Source organism: Pseudorca crassidens, chromosome 1 (assembly GCF_039906515.1).
Source record: "Pseudorca crassidens isolate mPseCra1 chromosome 1, mPseCra1.hap1, whole genome shotgun sequence".
Lineage (NCBI taxonomy): Eukaryota > Metazoa > Chordata > Mammalia > Artiodactyla > Delphinidae > Pseudorca > Pseudorca crassidens.
The window spans coordinates 132,947,586-132,961,887 of NC_090296.1; the positions used below are offsets into that span (position 1 = coordinate 132,947,586).

The window sequence follows — 14,302 nt, forward strand, 5'->3', positions numbered from 1 at the left end:
GCTGCTTCCTACTAGCTATCTGTTTTACATTTGGTAGTGTACATATGTCCATGCCACTATCTACCTTCGTCCCATCTTACCCTTCCCCCTCCCGTGTCCTCAAGTCCATCCTCTACACCTGCCTCTTTATTCCTGTCCTGCCCATAGGTTCTTAAGAACCATTTTTTTTTTTTTTTAGATTCCATATATATGTGTTAGCATACGGTATTTGTTTTTCTGACTACTTCACTCTGTATGACAGTCTCTAGGTCCATCCACTTGACTACAAATAATTCAGTTTCGTTTCTTTTTATGGCTGAGTAATATTCCACTGTATATATGTGCCCCATCTTCTTTATCCATTCATCTGTTGATGGACCCTTAGGTTGCTTCCATGTCCTGGCTATTGTAAATAGAGCTGCAATGAACATTGTGATACATGATTCTTTTTGAATTATGGTTTTCTCAGGGTATATGCCCAGTAGTGGGATCGCTGGGTCGTATGGTAGTTCTATTTTTAGTTTTTAAAGGAACCTCCATACTGTTCTCCATAGTGACGGTATCAATTTATATTCCCACCAACAGTGCAAGAGGGTTCCCTTTTCTCCGCACCCTTTCAGCATTTATTGTTTGTAGACTTTTTTTTTTTTTTTTTTGCAGAACGCGGGCCTTTCACTGTTGTGGCCTCTCCTGCTGCGGAGCACAGGCTCTGGACGCGCAGGCTCAGCGGCCGTGGCTCACGGGCCTAGCCGCTCCGTGGCATGTGGGATCTTCCCGGACCGGGGCACGAACCCATGTCCCCTGCATCGGCAGGCGGACTCTCAACCACTGTGCCAGGGAAGCCCTGTTTGTAGACTTTTTGATGATGGCCATTCTGACCGGTGTGAGGTGATACCTCATTGTAGATTTGATTTGCATTTCTCTAATGATTAGTGATATTGAGCATCCTTTCATGTGTTTGTTGGCAGTCTGTATACCTTCTTTGGAGAAATGTCTAGATCTTCTGCCCATTTTTGGATTGGGTTGTTTGTTTTTTTGGTATTGTGCTGCATGAGCTGCCTATATATTTTGGAGATTAATCCTTTGTCAGTTGCTTCGTTTGCAAATATTTTCTCCCATTCTAAAGATTGTCTTTTCGTCTTGTTTATGGTTTCCTTTGCTGTGCAAAAGCTTTGAAGTTTCATTAAGTCCCATTTGTTTATTTTTGTTTTTATTTCCATTTTTCTAGGAGGTGGGTTAAAAAGGATCTTGCTGTGATGTGTGTCATAGAGTGTTCTGCCTATGTTTTCCTCTAAGAGTTTTATAGTGTCTGGCCTTACATTTAGGTCTTTAATCCATTTTGAGTTTATTTTTGTGTATGGTGTTAGGAAGTGTTCTAATTTCATTCTTTTACATGTAGCTGTCCAGTTTTCCCAACACCACTTATTGAAGAGGCTGTCTTTTCTCCATTGTATACTCTTGCCTCCTTTATCAAATATAAGGTGACCATATGTGCATAGGTTTATCTCTGGGCTTTCTATCCTGTTCCATTGATCTCTGTTTCTTTTTTTGTGCCAGTACCATACTGTCTTGATTACTGTAGCTTTGTATTATAGTCTGAAGTCAGGGAGCCTGATTCATCCAGCTCCGTTTTTCGTTCTCAAGATTGCTTTGGTTATTGGGGTCTTTTGTGTTTCCATACAAATTGTGCAATTTTTTGTTCTAGTTCTGTGAAAAATGCCATTGGTAGTTTGATAGGGATTGCATTGAATCTATAGATTGCTTTGGTTAGTATAGTCATTTTCACAATGTTGATTCTTCCAATCCAAGAACATGGTATATCTCTCCATCTGTTTGTATCATCTTTAATTTCTTTCATCAGTGTCATAATTTTCTGCATACAGGTCTTTTCTCTCCTTAGGTAGGTTAATCCTAGGTATTTTATTCTTTTTGTTGCAATGGTAAATGGGAGTGTTTCCTTAATTTCTCTTTCAGATTTTTCATCATTAGTGTATAGGAATGCAAGAGATTTCTGTGCATTAATTTTATATCCTGCTACTTTACCAAATTCATTGATTAGCTCTAATAGTTTTCTGGTAGCATCTTTGGGATTCTGTATGTATAGTATCATGTCATCTGCGAACAGTGAGTTTTACTTCTTCTTTTCCATTTGGTTTCCTTTTATTTCTTTTTCTTCTCTGTTTGCTGTAGCTAAAACTTCCAAAACTGTGTTGAATAATGGTGGTGAGAGTGGGCAACTTTGTCTTGTTCCTGATCTTAAAGGAAATGGTTTCAGTTTTTCATCATTGAGAACCATGTTGGCTGTGGGTTTGTCATGTATGGCCTTTATTATGTTGAGGTAGTTTCCCTCTATGCCTACTTTTCTGCAGAGTTTTTATCATAAATGGGTGTTGAATTTTGTCGAAAGCTTTTTCCGCATCTCTTGAGATGATCATATAGTTTTTCTCCTTCAATTTGTTAATATGGTTTATCACATTGATTGATTTGCATATATTGAAGAATCCTTGCATTCCTGGGATTAACCCCACTTGATCGTGGTGTATGATCCTTTTAATGTGCTGCTGGTTTCTGTTTGCTAGTATTTTGTTTAGGGTTTTTGCATCTGTGCTCATCAGTGATATTGGCCTGTAGTTTTCTTTTTTTGTGACATCTTTGTCTGGTTTTGGTATCGGGTGATGGTGGCCTCATAGAATGAGTTTGGAGTGTTCCTCCCTCTGCTATATTTTGGAAGAGTTTGAGAAGGATAGGTGGTTAGCTCTCCTCTAAATGTTTCATAGAATTCTCCTGTGAAGCCATCTGGTCCTGGGTTTTGTTTGTTGGAAGATTTTTAATCACAGTTTCAATTTCAGTGCTTGTGATTGGTCTGTGTATATTTTCTATTTTTTCCTGCTTCAGTCTCGGAAGGTTGAGCTTTTGTACGAATTTGTCCATTTCTTCCAGGTTGTCCATTTTATTGGCATAGAGTTGCTTGTAGTAGTCTCTCATGATCCTTTGTATTTGTGCAGTATCAGTTGTTACTTCTCCTTTTTCATTTCTAATTCTATTGATGTGAGTCTTCTCCCTTTTTTTCTGATGAGTCTGGCTAGTGGTTTATCAATTTTGTTTATCTTCTCAAAGAACCAGCTTTTAGTTTTGTTGATCTTAGCTACTCTTTCCTTCATTTCTTTTTCATTTGTTTCTGATCTGATCTTTATGATTTCTTTCCTTCTGCTAACTCTGGGGTTTTTTTGTTCTTCTTTCTCTAATTGCTTTAGGTGTAAGGTTAGGTTGTTTATTTGAGATGTTTCTTGTTTCTTGAGGTAGGATTGTATTGCTATAAACTTCCCTCTTAGAACTACTTTTGCTGCATCCCATAGGTTTTGAGTCATTGTGTTTTCATTGTCATTTGTCGAGGTATTTTTTGATTTCCTCTTTGATTTCTTCAGTGATGTCTTGGTTATTTAGTAGTGTATTGTTTAGCCTCCATGTGTTTGTATTTTTTACAGATTTTTTCCTGTTACTGATATGTAGTCTCATAGCGTTGTGGTCAGAAAAGATACTTCATACGATTTCAATTTTCTTAAATTTACCAAGGCTTGATTTGTGACCCAAGATATGATCTATTCTGGAGAATGTTCCATGAGCACTTGAGAAGACAGTGTATTCTGTTGTTTTTGGATGGAATGTCCTATAAATGTCAGTTAAATCCATCTTGTTTAATGTACCATTTAAAGCTTGTGTTTCCTTATTTATTTTCATTTTGGATGATCTGTCCATTGGTGAAAGTGGGGTGTTAAAGTCCCCTACTATGATTGTGTTACTGTCAATTTCCCCTTTTATGGCTGTTAGCATTTGCCTTAAGTATTAAGGTGCTCCTATGTTGGGTGCATAAATATTTACAATTGTTATATCTTCTTCTTGGATTGATCTCTTGATCATTATGTAGTGTCCTTCTTTGTCTCTTCTAATAGTCTTTATTTTAAAGTCTATTTTGTCTGATATGAGAATTGCTACTCCAGCTTTCTTTTGATTTCCATTTGCACGGAATATCTTTTTCCATCCCCTCACTTTCAGTTTGTATGTGTCCCTAGGTCTGAAGTGGGTGTCTTGTAGACAGCATATATACAGGTCTTGTTTTTGTATCCATTCAGCCAGTCTTTGTCTTTTGGTTGGAGCATTTAATCCATTTACATTTAAGGTAGGTATCGATATGTATGTTCCTGTTACCATATTCTTAATTGTTTTGGATTTGTTATTGTAGGTCTTTTCCTTCTCCTGTGTTTCCTGCCTAGAGAACTTCCTTTAGGATGTTCTGTAAAGCTGGTTTGGTGGTGCTGAATTCTCGTAGCTTTTGCTTCTCTGTAAAGGTTTTAATTTCTCTGTCGAATCTGAATGAGATCCTTGCTGGGTAGAGTAATGTTGGTTGTAGGTTTTACCCTTTCATCACTTTAAATATGTCCTGCCACTGCCTTCTGGCTTGCAGAGTTTCTGCTGAAAGTTCAGCTGTTAACCTTATTGGGATTCCCTTGTATGTTATTTGTTGCTTTTCCCTTGCTGCTTTTAATATTTTTTCTTTGTATTTAATTTTTGATAGTTCGATTAATATGTGTCTTGGCGTGTTTCTCCTGGATTTATTCTGTATGGGACTCTCTGTGCTTCCTGGACTTGATTGACTATTTCCTTTCCCATATTAGGGAAGTTTTCAACTATAATCTCTTCAAGTGTTTTCTCAGTCCCTTTCTTTTTCTCTTCTTCTTTGGGACCCCTATAATTCGAATGTTGGTGCATTTAATGTTGTCCTAGAGGTCTCTGAGACTGTCCTCAGTTCTTTTCATTCTTTTTTCTTTATTCTGTTCTGCAGTAGTTATTTCCACTATTTTAACTTCCAGGTCACGTATCTGTTTTTCTGCATCAGTTATTCTGCTATTGATTCCTTCTAGAGAATTTTTAATTTCATTTATTATATTGTTCATCATTGTTTGCTCTTTAGTTCTTCTAATCCTTGTTAAACGTTTCTTGTATTTTCTCCATTCTATTTCCAAGATTTTGGATCACCTTTACTATCGTTATTCTGAATTCTTTTTCAGGTAGACTGCTTATTTCCTCTTCATTTGTTAGGTCTGGTCGGTTTTTATCTTGCTCCTTCATCTGCTGTGTGTTTTTCTGTCTTCTCATTGTGCTTAACTTACTGTGTTTGGGGTCTCTTTTCTGCAGGCTGCAGGTTCATAGTTCTCGTTATTTTTGGTGTCTGCTCCCAGTGGGTAAGGTTGGTTCAGTGGGCTGTGTAGGCTTCCTGGTGGAGGAGACTGATGCCTGTGTTCTGGTGGATGAGACTGGATCTTGTCTTTCTGGTGGGCAGGACCACGTCCGGTGGTGTGTTTTGGGGTGTCTCTGAACTTATTATGATTTTAGGCAGCCTCTCTGCTAATGTGTGGGGTTGTGTTCCTGTCTTGCTAGTTGTTTGGCATAGGGTGTCCAGCACTGTAGCTTGCTGGTCATTGAGTGGAACTGGGTCTTCGCTTCAAGATGTAGATCTGTGAGAGAGCTTTCACCGTTTTTTATTACATGGGGCTGGGAGGTCTCTGGTGAACTCGGCTCTACCACCTCAGAGGCTCAGGCCTGACAGCCGGCTGGAGCACCAAGACTGTGATTGTGGAGGCTTGGTGAATCCAAAATCTGATGTAGTAGGCCAGCAGGCCGGAGACTGTGGGAAGAGTTGCAGCCCAAACGAAGGCTGCCGGCAGAATCCCTGTCCTTGGTTTTGATAATGTCATTGGAGGCTTTGCTAAGCTATTTGGTATCATGACCAGGGCAGAAGGGTAGTTGGAGTGGGTTGGAGGTAACCGGTTGGTGAAGATGCTAAGAGATGGGACTGTCCAAGAACTATGTGAAGTTTGGCTGTGAAGGGGCTGGTGTGTTGTGTATGTGACTTTATGTGAAGTACTTGTCTCCTCAAATCGAATTCCTCACCTTCCAGCTGGTGATGGGATTACATAATGTGAGGTACTGTTGAGAGCATCGCAGGAAATGAAGCACACTGATGCATCCAGAGCTTCCAGCACAACCTCTTGCCTGACTGTGGATGTTCTCAGAGTGCTTGTTTCTCCCGTGCTCTTCTCTGTCTGAGAGGCTTCATTTTCCCATCAGTAAAAGGAGGAAATTAGGCCAAATGAAGTTTCCAGTTCTAGGTTCTCACACGTTGCCTGCTTCTCAGCCCAGGGGCTCCCCACTTCCCCCTCTCCCACTGCCTCTGTCCAGTTTCTGCCTGTGGCTGTAAGCCCCACTGGACTCTCTTCCCTTTTCCCACATCTACTCTGCTTTGATTCTGTCTTGCACTCGATCACCAGATTACTTCTCCAAAAAAAACCCACAACACCTTGCTTAGCCTTCTCTCTCACCCAAGAGTCTTGAGAGGGGCCTCATTCTTGAGATGAATGTACCTGTCCCCACCTGTGATCCTTTATGACTTGAGCTGTGCTAGACTCACTTCTGCTCTCCTCTGCACCCCTGGCCATCAGATTGGCCGCCGCTTGAATGTATCTTGTTCTGCCTTTTCTCTGGCCTCTGGAATGTTATACCCAGTTTTAAATCCCGCCTGTCCCTCAGGAGCTGGTGCGTGTGCAGTGCCCCTTGGTGCTGTGATACAAAGGACCATCTCTCTGCAGGAAACTCCAAGGCTACTCCTGTCTGCCTTGCTTAGTTCCACTCACATCTAGAGTGGGCCTGCAATGTGCACACACCAACCACCTCCTGCTTCACCTGACAGTTGTTTATCACAGGTCTCAGCTCCCGCCTCCACCACGAGCCTCCTCTGAGGTTTCTTTGCATCTCCTGCAGTGCCATGCATGTTGGGTGCTTCACAAATTAACAAATTACATCAATCAAAAAACGTCACTTTGAGAAGCTGTAATGGAAGGTTTGGGGATTATTAAGTTTTAAGAGAGGATAGTAACCAAGGGTTTTTCTTTGTGTGTATGTTTAGAATTAAAAAAAAAAGTTTCCAGTATTGAGGCTGTTTTATCAAAAGCCTTTAAAATCTGCAGATGCCTTGGCCCAGCAATTCTACTTCTAGGGATTTGTCCTAAGAAAACAGTTTTGAATATCTGCAGAGAATGTCCACTGCAGTGTTGTTTATGATGTGAAAATATGGAGATAACCTAAATATCCAACAATAGGGGATTGGTTTAAAAAGAAAAGAACTCACGGTGCATATTCATATCCTAGAATTACTGTCTCCTTAAAATAATGATGTAGTAAGGCAATGACTTGGTAAAATGTTCATATGAAATGAAGGAAGTATGTTTGAAAACATATTATTGTCCGATTTCCTTTACCTTAAATTATAAAGAAAGGATAATTGGCATAGGTAGTGGTATCTTTGGATGTTGGGATTACTGATGATTTTTACTATCTTTTTGCTATCTGTTACCTAACCTTTCTGCAGGAAGCATACTTTCTTGATTAAGAAAACACTTTATTAAAGTTGGAATTGGATACCTCTTTTATTCATATAAATCACATATTCTTATCTTGCTGCTAAGTTAGCCTTTCTGTCTACACTCATGCAGTGTTGGGGAGAGCCCAAGGCCACCTGCCCATGTCAAATGGTGGTAGGAAACATGGGAGCGTGCTTCTTGGGGTCCCTACCTTCTAGGTCACAGTGACTGTTCTCCAGTGTATACTGCATGGTGTCCTTGAGGCTGGCTGCAGGAGTGAGTCGTTGTCCCTTGGCTCCTGAGCTCTGTGTTCAGGTGCAGGGCACTGACGCTCTGCAGCAGGGGTGGGGAATGTGCAGCCTGGCAGCTGTGCAGTCAGGCCTGGGTTGCAACCTTGACCCTCCCCTGTGCTCCTGTGCGGCCCTGGGCTTTAAGCTGTGGTTTGCACATTGGTGGGATGGGGATGGCACCACCCGTGACAGTGAGTGTGTTGCACAGCATCTGGCCCAGACTGGGCACTTCCCCAAGGACGGCTGGCTGCTGAGCTCCCCAGATAGCCCACCTGCAGCCACTCCTAAATGGGGTCTTATTTCTTTAATAATAATATAGGTTTCCTGGAAACTGGTCATGTTATGGGTTGGGAAATAGTTTTTAAAAAGTGGTTTCCTTGTAACTGAGACCTGTCCCGCCCTCCCCTTTTGTCTCCCTGCAGTCTGTGGGCCAGGCATCGACATCCGCAACGACTACCAGCAGCTGAAGCGGCTGGAGAACTGCACGGTGATCGAGGGCTACCTCCACATCCTGCTCATTTCCAAGGCTGAGGACTACCGCAGCTACCGCTTCCCCAAGCTCACGGTCATCACTGAGTACCTGCTGCTGTTCCGCGTGGCCGGCCTCGAGAGCCTCGGTGACCTCTTCCCCAACCTCACAGTCATCCGTGGCTGGAAGCTCTTCTACAACTACGCCCTGGTCATCTTCGAGATGACCAACCTCAAGGATATTGGGCTCTACAACCTGCGAAACATTACCCGTGGGGCCATCCGGATCGAGAAGAATGCTGACCTCTGCTACCTCTCCACGGTGGACTGGTCCCTAATCCTGGATGCCGTGTCCAATAACTACATCGTGGGGAATAAACCCCCAAAGGAGTGTGGGGACCTGTGCCCGGGGACGATGGAGGAGAAGCCGCTGTGTGAGAAGACGACCATCAACAACGAGTACAACTACCGCTGCTGGACCACGAACCGCTGTCAGAAAAGTAAGATGAGGATATGACCGTGGCTCCCCTCCTGCTTCTCTCTACCCCCCTCCCCCGCCCTCCCTCCTCTTCTGAATGCGTGGTTCCGACGGGTGGGTACGGCTGTATTGCAATTAGGATGTGGGGTCTTGAGGGGCTTCCTTTTGCATCTGGGAACTGGTAGGTGCAGGACTGTGGCCTGGCTGCAGGCCATCCCGGCTTCTGTCAGACCATTCCAGTCACACACTAGAAACCTTCACTGCACTCCTGGGCTAGAGGCTTGAGGAACTGCTGCTTTGAATTTCTGATGAGAAGGGTGACCTGGTGTGCTTGAAAGTGCCTAAGCCCTGGCAGTCAGAGGCTGCATACGTATCAGCTCTTCCATCCTTTGCGTGAAAGGATGTTTTTTGGTAACGCAGGGCTTCCTTAGCGTGAGTACACCTGGAATATTGTGGAATAAAGGAAAGGTAAAGGCTAATTCACATCCTGTGAAAGTGGTGACCCGCACCCAGTCCTTGGTCCTTAATGATGACGTTACAGTGCTTGGGCATCCTGGTTTATGATGGAGCATCCTTGGAGCACCACCCCAAGGCGGTGGGGGCAGGGGAACCCTGGACCAGTTTCTAGGAGTCCCAGGTTCAGGTCGACCTTGCAGGCTTTGTACACCCCAGGCTACTGCTTCCTTTCTTTTCTACCTCTTTCTTGAAGAATTGTGCAAATCTTGTGAATCACTTATTGAAAGAACTTTGCAATGTGTTTACTGGTCTTGGGGGTCAGGTGGTGGTATTTGGAAGATTCTCGTTTATTCATCTGCTGTGTGTGCTTATTTTCCTTTGAGTATAACTGAACTCTTGCCTGATTGTGATCGATACCTTGAGCGCCGGGTTGTTGGGTATTGAAATGTGACTCTGGGCCTTTGTCTTCTTGCTTTCAGCAATGTTTAGGTCTGTTGGCCAGGAGGGTTCCCCTCACTGGTTGGAAGGCAGTGTGGTAGCTATAAATAGCTGTTTAATGGTTGGCCCAGTTAGAGACCCAAGGAGCCCATGTACTGTAGCTAGTCACGGAGAGCCAAGAAATCCCAAATTGGTAGGCTTGCCTAAACCGTGATGCGTGTAAAATAAACAGACCAAAGGCCAGAGCCCACAGGTAACATTGTTTCAGTTCCCTGCCAGCGAGGGTGGAAGCAGAGAAAGGATGCTTGCTTTGAAGAGCACACGCTTTCCTGCCCTCTGTCATTGGATCAGCGGGTAGGTGAACACTGGTTCGGTAAGGGAGGGATCCCACTGGCTGAAACCAGGACCTTGAAGAGCTGAGAACACCATTGGGCCACTTGGAGAATCCCTTTTGGCTAAGGTTGGGGGAAATACTGTGCTGAAGTCATATTTGTGATTGATTAAAATAGTATCCTATCATTAGGTTACCTGCTAGTTCTGAGAAAACAACAAAAAATATTTTCAAGTAGTCTTGACATTTAAAACTTTTATTTTAAAAGAAAAAGCCATCATCAAAGGAGGTGTCATGTGTCGTGGAAAGATGTTGGATGTGGTATAAGAGGCCCGGGTGACCGTGGGCCAGCCAGCCATTCTGGGCTGTAGTTGGATATGTTTAGAATGTTCCATTGGGCAGCCCCATACTATTCCTTAGTGGTGATCACGTGTGTGTGCAAAACTGATTTGAAAACTCGTAAGGTCTGTACAAAAGGGAGGTGTTACATAAAAAGTCGTTAGGTGGGCACTTGTTCAGTGATTCAGTCGGTATATTTAGGTCTCACTATGGACTTTGGGCTGTTTCTGGCCAGCTGCTTGTTGAAGAAGCCTGGAGCAGGGGCGAGGCATGAGTTCTGGGCCCAAGTCTAGTAGCCGTGACTAGAAATGAGCAAGTAACTTAAACTTGGCTTGGCCCTCAGTTTCTTCATCTGCAAAATGTGATAGCCCCTTGCCTTCCCCATAGGGCTGTTGGAAGATTAGAAAGAGAAAGAGGAAGAGCTCCATGAGAAAGGACCAGGAGATGGAAATGGGGCCTTGGTGCTTCTACAACTGATGCTGATGGGCCTGCTGGCCAGACACCCTCTCCTCCAAGGCCACACCCTGCAGCCTTCTCCCAGGCCAGTGTCTCAGGCCTCCTGATGTTTTTCTGTGATTTCACAATGGAGTATTTATTTAAAATTAATAACAGCATTCAGGGAAATTGTCTCCCCTTCAGCTTGTCCTGAAAACTCAAGCGTTGGCAGGTTTCTTGGAGATTTTCTAGTTGAATCAGAACTCTTTCCCTTTGCATAGATTCCCTTCTGACCTGCTCTGTCCTGTGGAGTAGCCACTAGCCCCACGTCTTGTCGAGTACTTGAACTGTGGCCTATCCAAATTGAGATATTTTTAAGTGTAAAATACACACTGGATTTCAAAGTGTAGTATGGGGGAAAGAAAGTAAGATATTTCCTTAATATTTTGTATATTGATTACATGTTAAAAATGATGCTTGAGATGAAGTAAAATATATTCCTATAATTTCACCTGTTTCTTTTTACTTTTTAATATGGCTTCTAGAAAATTTGAAATTGCAGATGTAGTTCGCATTCTAATTCTTTTGGAGAATGCTGCTTTAGATCATGCCGTCAAAGGCCCTGGGTTCTTGCCCGCATCATCTCTCTGGCTGAGCACTGCAGTGCTGTGGTGCTCCACAGCTCTCCAGCCAGAGAGCTTAGGAACGATTCAAGGAGCCAGGTGGAGGGCATTGAGTCCAAACAGAATGTCTGCCTTGGGGTCCACATTAGTCTTAAGATGGCCAATTTAAAAGATTTAAGCATAGAAGAATCCCATTCTATTTTTCTTCCCAGGGCTGGCTACAGACGGAGGGGGAGCATCTGGAGAGATATGTCCAGTCAGGGATATGTGTGACATTTTTGACATAACGGAGAAACACTCAGTTATGCAGTGCTGATAGGCAGTTTTCACCTGACGCTCTCCTTTAAACTCCCTCTGTAGATCCTGACTGCGGTGGCAGGCAACTTCGTCTACAGCCCCGCTAAGGAAATTACTACGCTGTGGGTTCTCTGCCCGCTTCTGTATTTCTCTGTTGTCTTACAATTTTGAGGGGTGGTTTTATGCAGGCTTGAGTTACTCATTCCTAGAAAGTGATTGACCCTTAGAAAAATGGAGTATGGCTTTTTCCTTCCATGACAGTGTAACTGGTGCCCCCTGAGATGCGACACCGTTGACTCCTTCATCCCTGCCTGCCAGCGTCACTGATTCTCCTCCTACCTGTGCAGCTGTCTCTTTTCTGGCTCCTCGTCCAGTCTTTAATAGCTGTTTTCCAGAGTAACATCCTGGGCCCTCTCTCCACTGTCCTGTTCCCCCAGAATATCTCACCCACTGCTTCAGCATCCTCCCATCTGCATCTGGCTTCCAAATACCATCTCCAGCTCTGACCTCTGTGTGAGCTCTCGACCCCGTCTGCTGTCATGACTGGACCCCCATGGGCGTTTCAGCATCTGGTGGTCTTCTCTGGCTCCTCATTTATAGCCCAGGGTTTTCCTTGTTTCCACTCCTGTGGGTAGTGTTCTTGTTCTCCAAGCTCCCATGTCGGACACTTGGGTACCATCTGGATGCTTCCTTCTCCAACCAGACACCAAGCCCTTTCCATCTGAAATGTTTCCCTAGTCTGCCTTCCTCTGCTCTCCCCGTGTTCGGTGACACGGCCTCTCCCCAGCCTTCTTGCCTCTCTGTCTCGGCCCAGTGACCTTCCCCACACGCATGCTGACCAAGAGGCTCCTGTCCCTAAAATCCTGTAGAGGAGCCTGTGAAACCCCATGAAGCAGGCTGTGCACCTGGCCTTGTGCCTTCAGGTCCTTGACCGCGGTGGTGTTCTCCCCCACTGACCAGCTGGCCGCCCACTGCTGGAGGACTGCAGGGCTTTGTGGACTCCGGTGAGCCCTTCCTGAAGAGGAGAAGCCTGTCTGTGGTGCTGAGTAAATTCTGGGCATATCTTCCAACGCTTGGTCAGCGTGGCTGTCCCCCCAGGGGTGAGCACGCACCTGCTTTGTGAAAGATTGATTGTCAGGAAAATACATTTTCCCCCTTGCGCAGAGAAGGGTGTGGAGTAACAGTCCTCAGCGAGCCAAAAGCCTCGAGGATTATGAAATGCGGATGTTTCCTGTGTAATTTTCATGGTCGTTGCTCCCAGGGAGTCACCCAGACCGTCCCCAGCTCATAACTGGCTGGGAGGGTCAACCATGGGTGGGAGCTCTTCTTTCCCCTGCCCCGGTCAGAATGATTCAAAGCCAAAGATGATGGAGAAGGGTGGGAACCATCTTGAAAGTTGAAGCTTGGCCTGGGGTGCTGTTCATTTATTCGCTGGAGGTCGGCCACGTCCACAGAGGGAATGGGGTGAACCTTCTCTGGGCACCTGTGCTTCTTTCCCCACCCAGTGTGTTGCCTAACTGTGTGTGGTGTTTGCTTGCGTTGGGGCTTTCTGGTACCTGATTTCAGGTATTACTGCTGAAGTTAGTCTCCAAGTACTTTGTAACCCGTCAGGGTGAACAGCTTGTGGTCCACTCGGATCACTATGTTGCCTGTGAGCAGGCCTGGTCTTTGCCAGGCAATCCACCAAGCCTGCAAGCCTGGCCGTGTTGGAAGTTGGCTTCGCTGGTGGTGCAGCCTTACTGCAATTAAAAAGGCATTGACTGGGAACAGCTGTCCCGGAGCTTGTTGCATTTCCTACTGCCTTCGAGATGAGAAACCAGAAAAATAGCAGAGCGGAGCCTTCAAGTGACAAGGCAGGAAATGGCTCCCTTTATTGACAAAAGGAACACATTATACTGCCGTCTCACTGATGGGGTCAGGGACTTCAAATGAAGGCAGGTGGTGTAAAAAAGATAATTCTACGTGTTTTCCCCCCAAACATGTTCTTCTGTTTTTGTTTATCGGACACTCCTCACAAGGGTGGTATTGGTGTGTGGGGCGGAATTGCACCCCTTCCTCATTTGCTTACAGATTGATATGTCAGGCCTGCCAGGTAAAAGTGGGGGGCTTGTTTAAGTTTTTGTAAATCACCTGCTGCATTGAGATGAGGTGGGGAGACAGTTTCTCTGCCCTGAGACCCCATGCATTATTTCATCCTAACACTTCTGGCTAATTCTTCTTCTTTTCTTCTTTTTCTTTTTTAAAGCTTCTTGTGAGGGAGATTTCCCCCTGTGAAATACCGTAGTCTCTTGCCACTGTGGACCAGGGTAGGGGCCTGCGTGTCCGCATGGGGCAGAGGGAGGCCTGAGCATCCGAGAGGAAGGGGCAGACCGTCCAGAGGGCTCCGGCCTGTGTGTAGCTCGGAGCTGGTCTCTCTCCCCCTAGAAGGCCCCTGCTCTGGTTGGCTGCTCCCAGTGTGGGGGTTTCTTTATTTAGAAGGGGGTCACATGCCCCTGGGCCTCACTTCTCTGCCTTCTATAGTCACGCATAAAGGTAGCATTCTCTTCTCCCTGACTGGCGACCCTGTTACCAAGATGGAGAGGCACTTTGTGCCCCTCTGTCCCGTGGACCCTCTTAGCTGACCCCGCCTCTTAGTTCCCGTGCCTTGTCATTGAAAGGCTTCATTCTCGGCTAAGTGTCACCTAATTAAGGTGTCACTCTCCTGCGCTCCCTTCAGAAGTTTGTTTTTTAATAGGGATCTCATCTTAGAGATG

The 14,302-nt window shown here is 44.9% G+C and overlaps 1 protein-coding gene across 3 annotated transcripts in view; it reads left to right on the forward strand.

Moving 5' to 3' along the window:
• The window catches only part of IGF1R (insulin like growth factor 1 receptor), a 307,863-nt gene that overhangs the window by 52,401 nt on the left and 241,160 nt on the right, over positions 1-14,302 (forward strand). For all 3 annotated transcript variants that reach the window (XM_067756101.1, XM_067756082.1, XM_067756091.1), the window contains one exon: positions 8,107-8,652. In XM_067756101.1, coding sequence (XP_067612202.1) covers positions 8,107-8,652 — 546 coding nt within the window. The remainder of the gene's footprint in view (positions 1-8,106; positions 8,653-14,302) is intronic.